The sequence below is a fragment of the Cherax quadricarinatus genome, chromosome 48 (genome assembly GCF_038502225.1).
Source record: "Cherax quadricarinatus isolate ZL_2023a chromosome 48, ASM3850222v1, whole genome shotgun sequence".
Taxonomy (NCBI): domain Eukaryota; kingdom Metazoa; phylum Arthropoda; class Malacostraca; order Decapoda; family Parastacidae; genus Cherax; species Cherax quadricarinatus.
Genome location: NC_091339.1, coordinates 6,557,020 through 6,574,654, shown reverse-complemented (window position 1 = coordinate 6,574,654; position 17,635 = coordinate 6,557,020). Strand labels below are relative to the sequence as shown.

The 17,635-nt window shown below is 43.2% G+C and overlaps 1 protein-coding gene across 1 annotated transcript in view; it reads right to left on the bottom strand.

Moving 5' to 3' along the window:
• Window positions 1-4,396: 4,396 nt before the first annotated feature.
• LOC128696196 (protein O-linked-mannose beta-1,2-N-acetylglucosaminyltransferase 1-like) overlaps window positions 4,397-17,635 on the bottom strand; it is a 121,390-nt gene continuing 108,151 nt past the window's right edge. The window contains exon 13 of the mRNA XM_070094830.1: window positions 4,397-7,877. Coding sequence (XP_069950931.1) covers window positions 7,667-7,877 — 211 coding nt within the window. The 3' untranslated portion in view covers window positions 4,397-7,666. The remainder of the gene's footprint in view (window positions 7,878-17,635) is intronic.

Here is a 17,635-nt window from a genome sequence, read left to right as displayed (position 1 = left end):
GGTCCGTAATACCTACAAACTCGCATCCACTGATGGCACCACTATCACAGGTTTTAATCCAAATTCCTCCAACATTAACTTTGCTATGACGAAACCATTAAATCATGTTTAAAGTGATTCAGTTCAACGTACGTTCTTACTTTACTATTAGACACCTACTGGCCGAGCTCCTTGAAGCAGAGAGACCAGATATTGTTTTGCTAAACAGTACCTGCCTCAAAGCCCCTCAACGTATCCGCCATTATGGTTATACTGCACTACAGTCCCCCTATGATCCCCACGATGGGGTTGCCATCCTTGTCAAATCCAACATAAAACACGAATCTCTCCCAATCCCTTTTATTCACCAACACTGTCTTGCAGTCAGAATACACACCCACCTTGGCCCCTTTATCTTTTTCACCACCTATGCTCGCCCAAACACTATTCTCAACATTCACGACCTTTCCTTAGTCTTCAACTACACCAACACACCTACTAGCTGACATGAATGCCAAACACACCGCCTTTCATCACACCAGTAACAACCAACTTGGTCACCAATTACTCAACTTCACTAACCATAAACACCTAATTCATCTCGGCCCAGACTTCAATACCTTCTTCAATCACACGGGCCAAGGCAAACCAGACATCATTCTGGCAAACCGAGCCAGTTCTCTATTTCAACACTACATCTCACCTGGCCCTATTACAGGCTCTGATCACATCCCAATCATCTTGCACATCTCCTCCAACCCTATCCTCATTCCAACCACACCTTCCTTCTCCTACAAGAACGCTGACTGGGATGTTCGCATCGCTATTGGGCCGTGCGGACGTGCTGCGCAGTAGCTCCTGATTGAGTTGGCTTTTGCGCAGTGTTGACGTGTACTTGGCTCTGTGAAGACCTGTTTGCGAGCTCTCTAGAATTGAAGCATGATGCCCTCCATCGAGCAACTTTACCAACAGCTTAAGGAAGAATTGAGGTTGGCGAATATGGAAATTCGGCAACTGACCGAGGAAAACAAAAAGATTCGGAGTAGTCCTCCTGTTTTGAGTCCTCAGGTCAAGAAGGGAAACTGGTCAGTGGCTGGACAGCAGGGAAAGAAGTTGACGATCAAGAAGACGAATGGAAAGGTAGAAACAATGAAGAGACTGCCATGGAAACTGTTGTGGAAACATCCAATACATTCTCAGTGCTACCCGACGAATGTGAGTCGACTACTGGGAACGACACGACGAAAGACATTAAGGAAGGTAAGAATATTGTTGTTGTTGGGGATAGCCAAGTTAGGTATATGGATAGGGCGTTCTGCTTGAAGAACAGGAGTAGGAGACAGAGAGTTTGCTTTCCTGGGGCTGGGATGGAGGATATTGTTAGCCGTCTGGATGACATCATGAGAGGTAATGGGAGCAATCCTATTATCTGTCTCAGTGCTGGAGGCAACGATGTTGGCAGACGTAGGAGTGAGGACCTGATTAGCAGGTATAGGTCAGCAATAGAAATAATTAGAAGTAAGGGTGGGAACCCTCTCATATGTGGTATTTTGCCAAGGAGGGGAGTTGGAAATGAATGGTTGTCCAGGGCAATTGGTGTCAATTGCTGGCTGGACAAATACTGTAAGGAAAATGCGGTAACATTCATTGACAACTGGGACCTCTTCTATGGCAGAAATGACATGTATGCTAGGGATGGGGTTCACTTATCTAGGTGTGGGGTGGGAGCACTGGCAACTGCAGTGGAGGGAGCAGTTAGGACTTTAAACTAGGAATAGTTAGTGGTATGGGTTTTGGCAGGAAAACAGTGAAGTCCCAGTGTAGTAATATTACGAGTTCTAGGGGAACTAGTAATAATAACGAGATAGATATTGAAAAGCCAGGGACCTTGGGTGATAAGGACAGTAATAGGTTTAGTAGAAAAATAGAAATGAGCAGGAAGGGTAAAGAGAAAGGAGAGTCTTTCAATGTTTATTATGCTAATTGCCGTAGTGCTAGGAATAAGATGGACGAGTTGAGATTAGTTGCTAGTGTAGGTAACATTGATGTATTTGCCTTAACTGAGACGTGGTTTAATTCAAAAAGTCGGGACATGCCTGCAGAATGTCATATTCAGGGTTTTAAATTGTTCCAAGAAGATAGAAGTATTGGGAGGGGGGGTGGGGTGGCATTGTATGTCCGAGATCGCTTGAACTGTTGCATAAAAACGGGTATTAAGTCTGAAGTAACACATACAGAGTCTGTTTGGATAGAATTTTCAGAGGGGCATGAAAAACTGATTTTAGGAGTGATATACCGTCCCCAAACTTAGATAGGGACCAAGGGAAACTACTATGGGAGGAAATTGTTAAGGCCACAAGGCACGATAATGTAGTAATTCTAGGAGACTTTAACTTTAGTCATGTTGATTGGAATTTCTTGACTGGGAACTTAGAATCATACGACTTCTTAGAAGTATTTCAGGATTGTTTTTTGAAGCAGTTTGTGACAGAACCTACAAGGGGAAATAACCTGCTTGACTTAGTTATGGCAAACAATGAATCCCTTGTTAATAATTTAGAAATTTCAGAGGAACTGGGTGCTAGCGACCACAAATCAATTACATTTAGCATTGAATGGAAGTACGATAGTAGCGATAACTCAATAACAGTCCCAGATTTTCGCTTAGCAGATTACGATGGGCTTAGAGAACACTTATCATCTGTTGACTGGGGTAACGAAGAGAGCTATCAATATGACAGTTTTCTGAACACTATACATGCTGCTCAAAGAGCGTTTATCCCATATAAAGAAATTAGATCAAATAGAAATGACCCAAAATGGATGAATAATAGGCTCAAATATCTACTAGGGCATAAGAAAGGAATTTATAGGCGTATCAAAAGAGGTGAGGGTCATCTTATGAATCAGTATATTGACATTAAGAGGGACATTAAAAAGGGGATAAGAAAAGCTAAAAGGGACTATGAAATTAAAGTTGCTAGGGATTCTAAAATTAACCCAAAATGTTTTTTCCAGGTCTACAGAACAAAAGTTAGAGATAAGATAGGTCCCCTTAAAAATAACTATGGGCACCTTACTGACAAAGAATGAAATGTGCTTGATTTTAAATAATTATTTTCTCTCAGTTTTTACACAGGAAGACACTAACAATATTCCAGTAATTAATTTTTACAGTGGGCTAGAAGAAGATAAATTATGTAACATCACAGTCACTAGTGAGATGGTTGTGAAGCAGATAGACAGACTGAAGCAAAATAAGTCGCCGGGTCCTGATGAGGTTTTTTCAAGGGTTCTTAAGGAATGCAAAATGGAACTCTGTGAACCATTAACTAATATTTTTAATTTATCTCTTCAAACAGGTGTAGTGTCTGATATGTGGAAGATGGCTAATGTAACTCCTATTTTTAAAACAGGGGACAAGTCGTTACCGTCAAATTACCGCCCAATAAGCCTGACCTCAATTGTAGGCAAATTACTAGAGTCAATTATAGCTGAGATTATAAGAAGCCATCTCAATAAGCATAGCTTGATTAATGATACTCAGCATGGATTCACAAGAGGCCGGTCTTGTCTAACTAATTTATTAACTTTCTTCAGTAAAGCTTTTGAGGCTGTTGACCACAATAAAGAATTTGATATTATTTACTTAGATTTTAGTAAGGCTTTTGATAGAGTTCCGCACCATAGACTGTTAAAGAAAGTGGCAGCTCATGGCATTGGGGGAAAAGTGCTCTCGTGGATCGAGTCATGGCTCACTGACAGGAAGCAGAGAGTCCATAAATGGGGTTAAATCCGAGTGGGGATCTGTAACAAGTGGCGTTCCACTGGGATCAGTCTTGGGCCCGTTGTTGTTTATAATATATATCAATGATCTTGATGAGGGAATTACTAGTGATATGAGCAAATTCGCCGATGACACAAAGATAGGTAGGATAATTGATTCAAACGTAGATGTTATGGAACTTCAGGAGGATTTAAACAAACTCTATTCTTGGTCAGAAAAGTGGCAGATGCAGTTCAATGTAGATAAATGCAAGGTTCTGAAGCTTGGGAGTGCCCATAACCCTAGTACTTATAAGTTAAATGATGTAGAACTTAGCCATACAGATTGCGAAAAGGACTTGGGGGTTATGGTGAGCATCAACCTTAAACCAAGACAGCAATGCCTAAGCGTACGTAATAAGGCAAATAGATTACTGGGATTTATATCAAGAAGTGTAAGCAACAGAAGTCCAGAGGTCATACTGCAGCTTTATACATCATTAGTAAGGCCTCACCTAGATTATGCAGCTCAGTTCTGGTCTCCGTATTACAAAATGGACATAAATTCGTTAGAAAACATTCAGCGTAGGATGACTAAATTAATACATAGCATTAGAAATCTTCCTTATGAAGAAAGATTAAAGACTCTTAAGTTACATTCACTTGTTAGACGAAGAATGAGGGGAGACCTGATCGAAGTGTATAAGTGGAAGATAGGTATTAATAAAGGGGATATTAATAAGGTCTTGAGGATGTCTCTCCAAGAGAGAACCCGCAGTAATGGATTTAAATTAGATAAGTTTAGATTTAGAAAGGACATAGGAAAGTATTGATTTGGAAATAGGGTAGTTGATGAGTGGAACAGTCTACCTAGTTGGGTTATTGAGGCTGGGACTTTGGGTAGTTTCAAATCTAGGTTGGATAAGTACATGAGTGGGAGGGGTTGGATTTGAGTGGGACTTTCACATCAGAGCTTATTTCTTGGGTGGCATTGAAAATTGGGTTGGGCAAATGTTTTGTTAGTGGGATGAATTGTAAAGGACCTGCCTAGTATGGGCCAGCAGGCCTCCTGCAGTGTTCCTCCTTTCTTATGTTCTTATGCTTTCAAACAACACATAGACAATATTAACCTCACCTATGACTATAACAACAAACCTATCTCTGACATCGATACTCAACTTGATCTCATCCAGGACACCATTACACAAGCAGCCAACAACGCAATACCAAAGAAAACTCACACCACTCGTTATTCCTTCAAACCATCACTCAGAACAAGAAGACTCATTATCTGCTACCACAACCGCTTCCTCTACAACACACACAGATTTAATCAAGTTCGATTAGATCTCACTTACCTTAGAAACAACATTCTACACAGTCTAGACCAAGACCACAACAATCACTGGTCATAACTCATACAACAAGCTGACAAACAGCGTATTAAAAACACTAAAGCCTTCTGGAACTTTATCAAAAAAAATAAGAGGCACTACTCCCACCAACAAATTCAAACACATCACCCACAACAACACACACATCTCAGACCCGCAGGCTGCTACCAACATCTTCAAACACATCTGGGAGAACATCTTCCACCCTCACCGACCTCACCCTAACGTTATTCAACACATTCAGAACATAGAACATTGGAACACTGCACACACACAAGATACACCAGATAGCCACATTCATCTAGACTCTCTTACCTCCTCCCAAGAACTCGACACTCCTTTCACCAACACAGACATCAAAACTCTCCTCAGGCACCTTCCTCCCAAGGCTCCTGGCGCCTCTGGCCTAAACCATATTATCCTAAAACACCTTCCTGACTCTATCATTACTGCCTACACAAACCTCCTCAATGCCTCCCTTGCCTCTGGATACTTCCCTTCCCTCTTCAAAGCTGCTACTGCTATCCTCCTTCCTAAACCCAAAAAAGACCACTCTGATCCTAGAAATTATCGCCCTATCAGCCTCCTCGAAACTTTAGGTAAACTCTTTGAAAAACTCATCAACCATCGCCTTCGCAGATACCTGGAACACAACTCTCTACTTTCTGATGGTCAGTTTGGCTTCAGAACACACAGATCCACACAAGATGCCATTAACATCATTCTCAACTACATCCACATAAACACAGAACAAAGAAACAGGACAGCCCTGGTTGCAAAAGACGTTGAAAAAGCTTTTGACACTGTCTGGCACCAAGGGCTCAAGAACAAACTCTGCACTAACTTTAACCTGCCTCTCGCTACTCGTAAACTCATCTGCAACTTCCTAGACGGCCATACCATGAGAATCAAATTCCAAGGCTGTTACTCTGACTACTTCACACTAAATGCTGGAGTACCCCAGGGATCTGTCCTCTCCCCTACCCTCTACATTTTATACACTAACGACATTCCAACACCTGTATACCAAAACTCCATCACACTAGCCTCTGCAGACGACATTACACAACTTATCACCCATGCCAATATAGATACACACACACACAAAACACAAAATGAGGTCGACAGGATAGCCATCTGGGAACAAAAATGGAGGATCAAAACCAATGCAGCTAAATCCAGCATTACATATTTTAACTACAGAAAACGTGATCCTCCATTACCTGTCGAGCTCAGAACAGCTGACACCCGCACTTACATCCCCATGACACAATCTGTCACTGTCCTTGGCGTTAATCTTGACTACCTTCTACGCTTACACGGACACATTCACTCAAGGCATGCAATAGCTAGTAAGGCCCTTGCGGGCCTCTACAAGCTGAAACATGCCTCTCAACGCACCAAACTACACCTCTACAAATCCCTTATACGTCCTCTGATAACTTACTCTCCTCTAGCCCTCTCTCTTGCAGCAAAAACAAACTTACTTAAACTGCAGCGTGTCCAGAACAAGGCGCTGCGCTGGGTGCTTGATGTCAGATGGGAGGACTTCGCCACATGCGAGTCTCTACATGCCCAGTTAGACATCCCTGCGCTGAATCTGTACTGGAAGACGCTCAGTGACAGACAGATTGACAAACTCGTGACATGACATGACTACTGGACCTCTCTCCTTGACGAAGACATTCGCAGACCCACAAACCAACACAACCTTTTCTACTCCTTGCATGATCCTGCTCCTAACCCTATTTACAAATAACCTTGGATTCTCCGAGAGGTACCTTCTATGACAGGTACCATTCTCTGATCCACGTTCGCCTTACCCTTTGGGTTAAGACATGGCTCAGTTCTTCACTCCTCTCTAGCTCTAAACGTCGCATGTCCCTTCCTTCCCACTCACCCCACCGGAGTCCCAACAGAAGAGCCTGAATTTCTCTTCTCAATATCTGTCCCACGATCACCTTGCTGCTGGGTTAAGCCCTGGCTCTATTTCTACGACTACGAACACTCCTCTCCAGCACTGTTCTTCGTCTGTCCCGTCTTCCCCGCTCATCCCATTTGGGATCTTACCTGAACTTTCGTTCGTTCGTTTGTACCTCTGTTAGTGTGACTTTGTCAATGGTCCAAGTCGGACCGAAACGTCGTCGTAAGCTTCTCTCTTTTATGTGCGGGTTATTTGTGTATCGTTCCAGTCACGGTATTGTGCCTTTTTGTTATTTATTTAGTAGTATTTTTGTCTTACATTTGAAGGTGCACTTACCTCCCCAAATTTAAATTTTACTAGCTGTTCACTTATTTTGACTATTTTCAAAGATGAGCAAACAGAACACTAAGGTTTTTTTTTATCCAGAGAATGTTGTACCTGACAGTAGTCTTTCACTTTGCTAAGTTGTAATATTCAACTTTTCTTAAACTTTATCTGCTTATCTTGATCTTATTTATATTATGTCCAGTTAAGTTAGATATGAAGAATTTGGCACGAAGAACATCAGTTTTAAGATGAAAGATATATTTTAAAGTCTCTAATGCTAGTGTATTTCTCTAAATACTGTTGGGTTATCTATTAATAAATAATTTTGCATGAGAAACTCGTCGTGTGGAGAGCGAGGAATGATTCTTGTACGTAAGACTGGTGCTAGTTGTTGGCGAAAGATGGTATCCATGTGCTGCTGAGTGATGAGTGTGTCATTCCCTGTAGCTTGGTAAACCACTTCCTCGTAGTCTTCATTCTTCACTTTACTGTAGAATAACACAAAATTAGTTTAGCTCCATGGATTTATGTATTGTGAATATGACTGAATGAATTAACACCGACTCTGAGAACTTTGAATTTTAGTACTATACTGGGAATATAACTCAAAATGAGATACTTATGTCAAACAATATCTCCTGTTAAGTTTCTAAGGTTTGATGGTAACAAAGAATTACTGAAAAAGCAAAATTTAATATGGAGGCATTGATATCACTCCTGCTGGGAGTCTGTGACATCTTTAACTTATTTGTTATCTTTAAAGAAACTTAATAAGTGAAACTATATTCCTGAATAATTTATTATGTCATAATTTGAAACAATATTTAAGGCCACAATGTCTTTAAAATCTTAAATTCAGACCATACAATCTATATTATTATTATTATTATAATCAAAAAGAAGCGCTAAGCCACAAGGGCTATACAGCGCTGCAGGGTAGGGAAGGAAGCAAGGGAATTGGATGGCAGAAGGGAGGGGGGATGATCAGCAGGTTACAGAAAACAGCAGGGCAGGGGATAGTACGGGGGTAGAGGGTAGCAAGAGATACAAGTAGAAAGGGCTGAAAGTATCAGAATTTGTGAAGTAAGTCAGTCGTTGTTAAAAAGTCAATGAGAGAGTCCGGATGAAAGGTGGGTCCATCAGCGAGAAGGGAAGGTAAAGAGAAAGCAGCGGGGCGAAGACGACGACAGAGGTAAATTCTGCGTGCTCGTTGATAAAGTGGGCAGTCCAACAGAATGTGGCTGACTGATAATGGAGCTTGGCAATTCTCACAGAGAGGAGCAAGACGCCTCTCCATGAGATATCCATGAGTAAGACGAGTATGGCCAATGCGAAGACGGGAGAGAGTAGTCTCCCAACCTCGACACTGGTGATAAGAAGACGGCCAGTAACCTATACTCGGTTTAATAGACTGAAGTTTGTTGCCGAGCATAGTAGACCAACGTTGTTGCCAACGGGTGTGAAGGTGGGAAGATATTACAGCAAAATAGTCCGTACATGGAATACCTCTATAAGAAACTGGTAGGTCATGTACTGCTGACCGCGCAGCAGTGTCTGCCTGTTCATTGCCCTGTACGTCAACATGACCAGGGACCCAACAAAAAACAATATCTTTATGCTTAGTAAAGATGCGGCGTAGCCAAAGTTGGATACGGAGGACTAAGGGGTGAGGTGTATCAAATTTTTGTATAGCCTGTAAAGCACTAAGGGAGTCTGAGACAACCACAAATGATGACACAGGCATAGATGCAATACGGATAAGTGCTGTAAGGATGGCATATAATTCAGCAGTAAAAATACTAGCTGAAGATAGTAAATGCCCTTGTACGACGCTGTCCGGAAACACTGCTGCGAATCCTACGCCGTCAGAAGACTTAGAGCCATCTGTGTACACAGCAATGGCATGAGAATGAGAGTGAAAGTGGTCAAGAAAAAGAGAGCGGGAAGCGACCGTAGACAGTTGGGCTTTCGAGCAAGGGAGGGAGAAAGAACAGACTCGAACAGCTGGAACTTCCCAGCGGGGTAGGGAAAAGTGAGATGCTACATGTACATAGAAAGGTGGTAGTTGAAGAGAAGACAAGAGCGAATGAAGGCGAAGAGAGAAGGGACGGAGTAAGCAGGGGCGGCGAACAAATAAAGAATGTCTACTAATATCAGTGACCATTCTATAAATGGAAGGATTGCGGAGATCATGAGAGCGTACATAGTAGCGCAGGCAATGGGCATCACGGCGATCGGATAAGGATGGAACGTTCGCTTCTGCATAGAGGCTTTCGACAGGGGAAGAGCGAAAAGCACCAAGGCATAAACGTAATCCTTGGTGATGAATGGGGTTAAGGCTAGAGAGAGTAGCAGGAGATGCCGCTGAATAGATCTGGTCACCATAATCAAGTTTCGATAAAATAAGGGTGGAATGTAGGTGAAGGAGGGTTCGACGATCAGCTCCCCACGAAAGATGAGCAAGGGTTTTAAGAAGGTTCAGCCGGCTGTGACAAGTTGCCTTCAGAGAGGTAATGTGAGGTTTCCAGGATAACCTACGATCAAAGAGGAGGCCCAGAAACTTGACTGTATCACGTTCAGGGATACGTGAGCCATAGAGGTACAAAGGATGATCAGAGATGACAGAGCGTCTAGTGAAAGTGATTTGGTGGGTTTTAGTGCAGGAAAATTTAAACCCATGTGTGGTGGCCCAATTGGAAACACGGTCGACTGCATGCTGGAGAGAAACTGTAAGGAGGTGACAGTCAGCGCCTGCACAGGCAATAGCGAAGTCATCAACATAGAGTGATGACCAAATATTTGATGGAAGACTAGAGGCCAAATCATTAATAGCAAGGAGAAAAAGTGTTGTGCTCAGAACACATCCCTGGGGGACACCTTCAGCTTGGACAAAGTCCGGGGAGAGCACATTATTAACCCGAACACGGAAATGCCTGTCAGTTAAAAAGTTCTTAAGGAAGGATGGTAGATTGCCTCGAAGGCCTAAGGAGTGGGCTTGGGCTAAAATATTATACCTCCAAGTTGTGTCATATGCCTTCTCAAGGTCAAAAAATATGGCAATAACTGAGTGGTTATTCGCAAAGGGATTACGAACATACGTATCCAAGCGCAGTAAGGGGTCTATGGTAGAACGTCCCTTACGAAAGCCATATTGACGAGTGGAGAGACTGTTGTGTGTCTCTAAATACCACACTAAACGTCTATTTACTAGACGTTCCATTACTTTGCAAACTGCACTGGTAAGAGCAATGGGACGATAGTGGGAGGTTTCATGTCCCGTAGTGCCTGGTTTGCGGAAAGGGAGAACAATGGCGGATTTCCACAGCTGTGGAAGAACTCCTTGTGACCAAATAAGATTGTAAAGGCGTAATAGGACTGCAAGGGCTGACTGATGTAAATGTTGTAGCATACGAATATGAATGTCGTCGGGCCCAGCTGCCGATGATCGACAAGCTGAGAGTGTTGCCTCCAGTTCTTGAAGTGTAAAAGGCACATTATACTGTTCTTCTCTGAGAGAAGAAAAGTCCAAGGGTGCTAACTCTCTGGCAGACTTTGAGGAAAGAAATGAGGGGCATAGATGGAGTCCCTGAGAAATACGGACCAGATGATTGCCAATTTCATTGGCAACATCTAGTGGGTTTGCTATATCAACACCGGCAACCCGCAGAACAGGAGCCGGGTCAGGAGAATATTTACCACTCAGTTTTCGTACTTTTTTCCAGACTGCACTCATAGAGGAAGCAGAGGTGATGGTGGAGACATAATCTCGCCAGCAAGTGCGTTTAGCGTCACGGATGACACGGCGAGCGATCGCACGCTTCTGTTTAAAATCAAGGAGTCGCTCTGTGGTTCTATTGTACCGGTACCTGCCCCATGCAGCGCGCTTCAAACGTACTGCACGAGCACAAGCAGGAGACCACCAAGGCACGCATTTCTGAGAATGCCTGCCCGAAGTTTGGGGTATAGAATGAGAAGCTGCGGTGAAAACGGAGGACGAGAAGAGGTGTAAAAGCTCATCGATGGAGGACGAAGAAGGAACCTCTTTAAAAACAGTCAGGTGTGAGTAAAGGTTCCAATTAGCCCGATTAAATTGCCAGCGTGGGGTGCGAAGAGGTGGCGAATATGAAGGGGAAGTAAGAATGATTGGGAAATGATCACTGTCATGTAAGTCCGGGAGAACAGACCAAGTAAAGTCCAATGCGGCGGAGGAAGAGCAAACTGAGAGATCGATGCAAGAGAGAGTATGAGTCCGAGGATCAAAATGGGTGTGAGTACCTGTATTTAAAACATGGAGGGGGTGGGTGGCAAGAAAAGCCTCTAACTGAATTCCACGGGAATCACAGTGAGACCCTCCCCAGAGGAAATGGTGGGCATTAAAATCACCAAGTAACAGAATCGGTGGCGGTAATGACGAAACAAGGAAGGCAAAATCTGGAATAGATAATGCCCGAGAAGGAGAGAGATATTATGTAAGTGGATACGGGCTGCTGTGTAATGCAGCTAAGTATGAATAAATAGCTGATGGTACGGAATATCAGTGCGGAGAAGAAGGGCACTTTCATTAAAGGTCCCATCAGGAAAAGGATCTGAAGAATACAATAAATTATAGCCTGAGATGTGAGAAATAACAGCAGAGTGTAATTTTGGTTCTTGTAAGCAAACACCAACAGGGGCAAACTGGGAGAGTAACATCTGAAGCTCACCCCGATTACCCCTGAGGCCGCGTATATTCCACTGTAAAAAGGCCATGACTGGCAATGATAAAGATACTTGAAATCCGCAGGTAAGGGTTCCTACGGACTAGAAGGGTTAGAAAAGTCCACATGCGGAGGCAGTGGAAAATGTTCAAGCAGCGAAGGAACGGTGCGCTGTGAAGAAAGGAGTTGCGCAGATGGAGCAGAGGAGAGAGAAAGAGCGGAAGGTGGATCAGTGTCCATTGATGGTTTGGTCTCTGCAATATATTCAGAGATTGCTTCAAGTGTTTCGGAATTCAGAGATGTCGTATGGGAGACAATATTGGGAATGGTAGGGGGAGGATGAGTAAAGATTGGAACTGTATTGGACTGTACCAAGGTAGGGGGGGGCGAAAGGGTGGAGGGAACTGGAGAAGCGTGGCAGGGGACAGAAGAGACAGGAACCTGGGAGGTGGCAGAAGAGGAAGAAACTTGGGAGGGAACAGGGGAGGAAGGTACATTACGAGGAGGAGGGTGAACCTCTGCACTTGTAACTGAGCCAGTGAGAGGGGAAGAACTAGGGACAGAGACAGGGAGGGTAAAATGAGGAGGTGGAAGATGGGTAGGAGGTGTTACCGGACCTTTTTTTGACTTTTGAGAAGTAGAGGGACGATTGGGAAGAGGTGTCGTACGAGGTCTCGTCGATACTGAGGCTTGTAAGAGAGAACTCGAAGAAGCGAGATTAGACTGAGGCGTTGAAGTAGGGACGTCTGAGCCGAGGACAGCAAAAGGATTAGATACAGGAGTGATTATGGGAGAGGTAACCACAGAGGTGGGTGTAGAAGATGGGATACCAGAAGTGGGGGGACGTTTTGAAACACGGGAATAAGAAACACGTGGGAGTCTCCCTTGGAGGCGGAGATGAGAAACTGCCATGGCATAAGGGAGACCTTCTGTCTCTTTGAGGTAACGGATTTCCCGCTCGTTTAAATAGACCTGACAACGGCGAGAGTACGAAGGGTGAGCCTCATGACAGTTAAGGCAAGAGGGAGATCGATTGCAAGACGTATTAGAATGGTCATCGGCACCACAGACTGGGCATTCGGCGATAGATCTGCAATATTTCGCTGGATGGCCAAATCGCCAGCAATTTCTACACTGTTGTGGTGTAGGGATCACCTTTCGAACTTGTAACCGATGTCCTGCTATATAAACGGAGGATGGGAGTTCTCGGCTGTCAAAAGTTAAACGAGCCACATTGCTAGGGTATCGTCTCCGCCCACGGGCAGGAAGAACGTAAGTGTCTACCTTGAGGATTGGGAGATCTTGGAGTTCCAGCTGTTCTAGAATGTCGGTGCCACATGTCTGGAAATTTTGTTGAACTATGGTATGGGGCAGAATAACGGTACCACTACAAGAATTGAGGGAATGATGTTTTTCAAGGGTGACAGGAACAGTATCTATATGGGAAAGACGAGAGAGCTCACGAGCCTGGGTAGCATTCTGTACGGTAATGATGCGCATACCGCTCTTAAGAGCATGAAAAGAAATATCTTTACCAACATGGCGTAGGAGTGCCTTGCCAATACTATGGTCAGAAAGATAGGCAGTAGAGGAAGTTGGTCGTAAAGTGAAGAATTTAGTCCACTGTTCAGTCTGAAACTGAGCGTGGAAAGGTAGTGAAGGACGTGTCGATCGTTTCTGAGAAGAACGAGAAGGTGAAGGTGGAGAAGTATCATCAGCAGGTAATTGTCGTTGACGTTTAGGCGTGGGACCAGAGTTGGTCCGACGTGGAACGGGTCGGCGATTTGAAAATTGCCGCACCGTAGAGGGAGAGGCCGGAAGCATAGTCAGAGGAGAGCGAAGGTCTGATAAATCGAAGGAGTCAGTCGAGGCCTCAGTACCTGAAGCGGGTGAGGAAACAGCACCGGCAATAGGTACAGAGGCATGAGGAATGTCTGAAGAGTGGTCCAAAGACGAGGCGGGGTCAGAACGGGGTGCGGTATCAAGAAGGGGCCCGGGGGTACCAGGTTCATGGACTAGGGCTGCCATGGTTAGGTTACTTCTTTCTTTTTGTTTTTAAGAAAAAAAAAGAAAGAAGAAAAGAAAATAAAAATAAAAAAAAGAAAAAAAAAAGGGGGGACCGGGGAGGGATAGTTCCTAGGAGGAATGAAAGGGCCAGAAATCTCCCTCCGCGCCCAAGAGGACTCGACACCGCTAGTAGCGCAGATGCAGCATGGAACCCGTGCCATACCCTACCCTTCATGCCAGTAAACCAGCAATCTGGGATAGCAACCTCACATCTGCCGAGCTACCTCGGTGGACAAAAGAGAGGGCGGCCGGATATCCGCCACAAAGCATACCTCCTTCAGCCACCACCCCCGGAATCCGAAAGGTGGCTTCCAGAGATACACCCGTCGCCCAAAAGACACCCAAAGCTACTCCGGGATACCGGAGAGGGATCGGGACATCCCTAGGCAATCCAGATTCCACGGCAAACTACGCCACCGCCAAGAAACCTCAACGGAATGGGATGGACCCCGGTGTCCTTTCCCCTACCTAGGAACTAGCGCGCCTGTGGGAGAAATCACGAAGGCTAAAAAGAGGAAGGGCAAAAGGGAGGGGTGAGGAGGAGGAGGAGGAATGGAAAAAGGGGAGGATGGGGAGGATGGGATAGGGGAGGGGAGAATGGGGGGTAATTAGGTTCGGTCTGAGGAAGAAGACCGACAGGGCTAATTCCTCAGACCAAGAGCCTCTTCACCACGCCAAGGAGCCCCCCTTGAAGAGGCATACAATCTATAAAAACTTGACTCAGACTCGGCATTTTCGAACCAGCTGAGGGACGGGGTGTAAGGTCTATCGACTACACTAAGTCAGTAAGACTGCATACATTTTTACCACTGTTCAGGAATACCTGAATCCCTAAAGTAAGAAATGTAAACTTAGCATATATACACAGAGCCATACGCCATATTATCATTATTATTTATACAACAGGGAGAGTTCATGTTCAGTTGCACGAGTTGATAATTGACCGCCAGAGGTCTAAGACAATAAATTATGCTTAAAAGTGAAAATTTCTACATAGCTATGAAATACGGTCTAATTACACATAACAGCCCAAATCATGCCATGTTTTTTTTTTTTTACCTGTTAACAGTTAGCTAAGTCAGCAGTAATTTTGTATACAAGAGTATGAAGTAGTTGGAGTAACGGATATTACACATGCGTTAAGAGGCACAAAATAGTGTCCAGAAGATGGTTAGTGTGATGGTCAAATATTGCACAGCATCGCTATTCAGTGTTAAATAGATGAAACCATATTTCAAGACCGTGGGACTACCATTGTGTGTAAACCTCATAATACAGTTCATATTCAGGGTCATGTGCATGTCTGTCCAAACTAAACATATACTACGAGACAGCTGTGTGGTAATAAGTCATACTACCATTCATCAGATTGTTGAATACCAAGTAAATATTAGGTGTCAAGTGTCCTGGAATAAGCAAAGTGGTGCCCTTAATTAACATCAAATTGATTGCTTCACAAGATAGAGACACGAAGCTAGATTCAGAATGACACACCCAGGAAAGACTCAGGACTGATAAATACCGTACATATTCCTGTGACCCAGGCATGTTCTAAGCTTGGTTAATTAGGTTTCAAGTCTATCGACTTGAAACCGAATGAAGGCTGCTTACAAACCATACCACGGGCGCGGATAGAACCCGCGATCAGAGAGTCTCAGAACTCCAGACCATCGCGTTAGCCACTGGACCAGCTAGCCACAATAAGATGCGTCCAACTAGATATATTTCTACACCATAGGAAGGTTAGCATAGGCACCACTGTGACCACAAATGCAAGCTTTTACAGACGAATCTCCAGCTAGCGTGGCCGTGACGAACTCTAGCTCAAGTCCCCTCAAAACCACGGGCGGGTTCTATCCCCGCCCGTGGTATGATTTGTTTGCAGTCGTGTCATTACGATTTCGGGAGTCATGTTGAAGGCTGCTTGTAATCTTTTCATCACCAGTCAAGAATATCTTAATACATCTCTCCCACTAGTGATCCTCCTACTGGTGGTCCTTAGTCCATTTTTCTCCAAGAAAGAATACTGAAAGGGCAATTTATGAGGGCAAGATTAACACCTTAATTAATATATAAAGGCAATAACCACCTCATAATTAAGGACCCAGACCAAGATTCCACAAATGAATATCGAATGTTGTTTAGGTTAACGAGGTTATAAGTCTATTCCAGTGGTTCCCAAACTGGGGGTAAATTACCCCCTGGGGGTAATTTAACCATTTTTGGGGGGTAATGGAGGGGTGACAGAAAAAAAGTTATGAATTCTGAAAATCAAGAAAACAATGCGGTACCCGGTATGAGGATTATTGTTAACTTTGTCTTAGTATATAAAGTTGTAAAGTTAACCTATTATAAGTAAGTAATAAAGTTAAACCAAATAACAATAAACATCAAAAACTAATATACAGTATTAGAAAAGAAGAAATATATAGCTAAGTGTGTGGAAACCCAAAAGTATTTTGACAAGTATGCTTCAGGACAAAAGTCACTCAGTAGCCCAGATCGACCTGTCCAGTACGCGTCACTCACTTCCTGAGGCTGCCTCTATTTCACACTGTCAGTTTATCTGTGAGCATCAGCCGAGGTAGACATAAGCTGGTATGTATGTGTACTGCCCTGTGCAGTATATAGTTAGTATTTACCCACTGTTACTGTGAATTTGTAGCTATTATTAATTTTATATATAATGTATGTGTGGTTCTTACGTTTTCAATGGTTTTGCTAGGATTAGCAGAGTATGCGAGGCTGTATACGTTCACGTTTAGCCATATATATCAATAATAACAACATTTTGTGAAAGGGGTAACATGCTTTATGTGGCATGTTAAATTGGGTAACAAGCTGAAAAAGTTTGGGAACCACTGGTCTATTCACTACACAAGGGTCATTAAGGTAGCATGTTACCTGTTCATCACTAATCAAGAATACTTTAATAATTTAACAAAGGATTAAAGAAAATTTTCAGTGTGTAGACAACCAAGAGGAATACATATCTAAGTGTATATATATGAGGGGGGGGGGATAAAGCAGTCAAAAATCAGAAATATAAAACAGTCAAAAATCAGAAATATAAAACAGTCAAAAATCAGAAATATAAAACAGTCAAAAATCAGAAATATAAAACAGTCAAAAATCAGAAATACCCTTTGTGACTTTTATAAAATAAACTAATGTTAAACTGCAAGGAGCGGTATAATTTAGACACTTAAATAAATTCCACAAGTATCGTGCATCAATATTTTGAGGATATTTAAAAAAAAAAAAAAAGTATGTTGAAAAAAAGGAAATATAAAAAAATATTAAATAAAAAATGAAAAAGGAGGGAAACAGTGCCAGTTGATAAATTAGACACATGTGCAACACTTGGATATCTTTAATGAGAAAATGTTTCACCACACAGTTGCTTCATCAGTCCAAACAAAGGAGAATGGTGAAAAACAGGAGGAGTTTGAGGTAATCAGTCCATCAATCTTGAAGAGAAT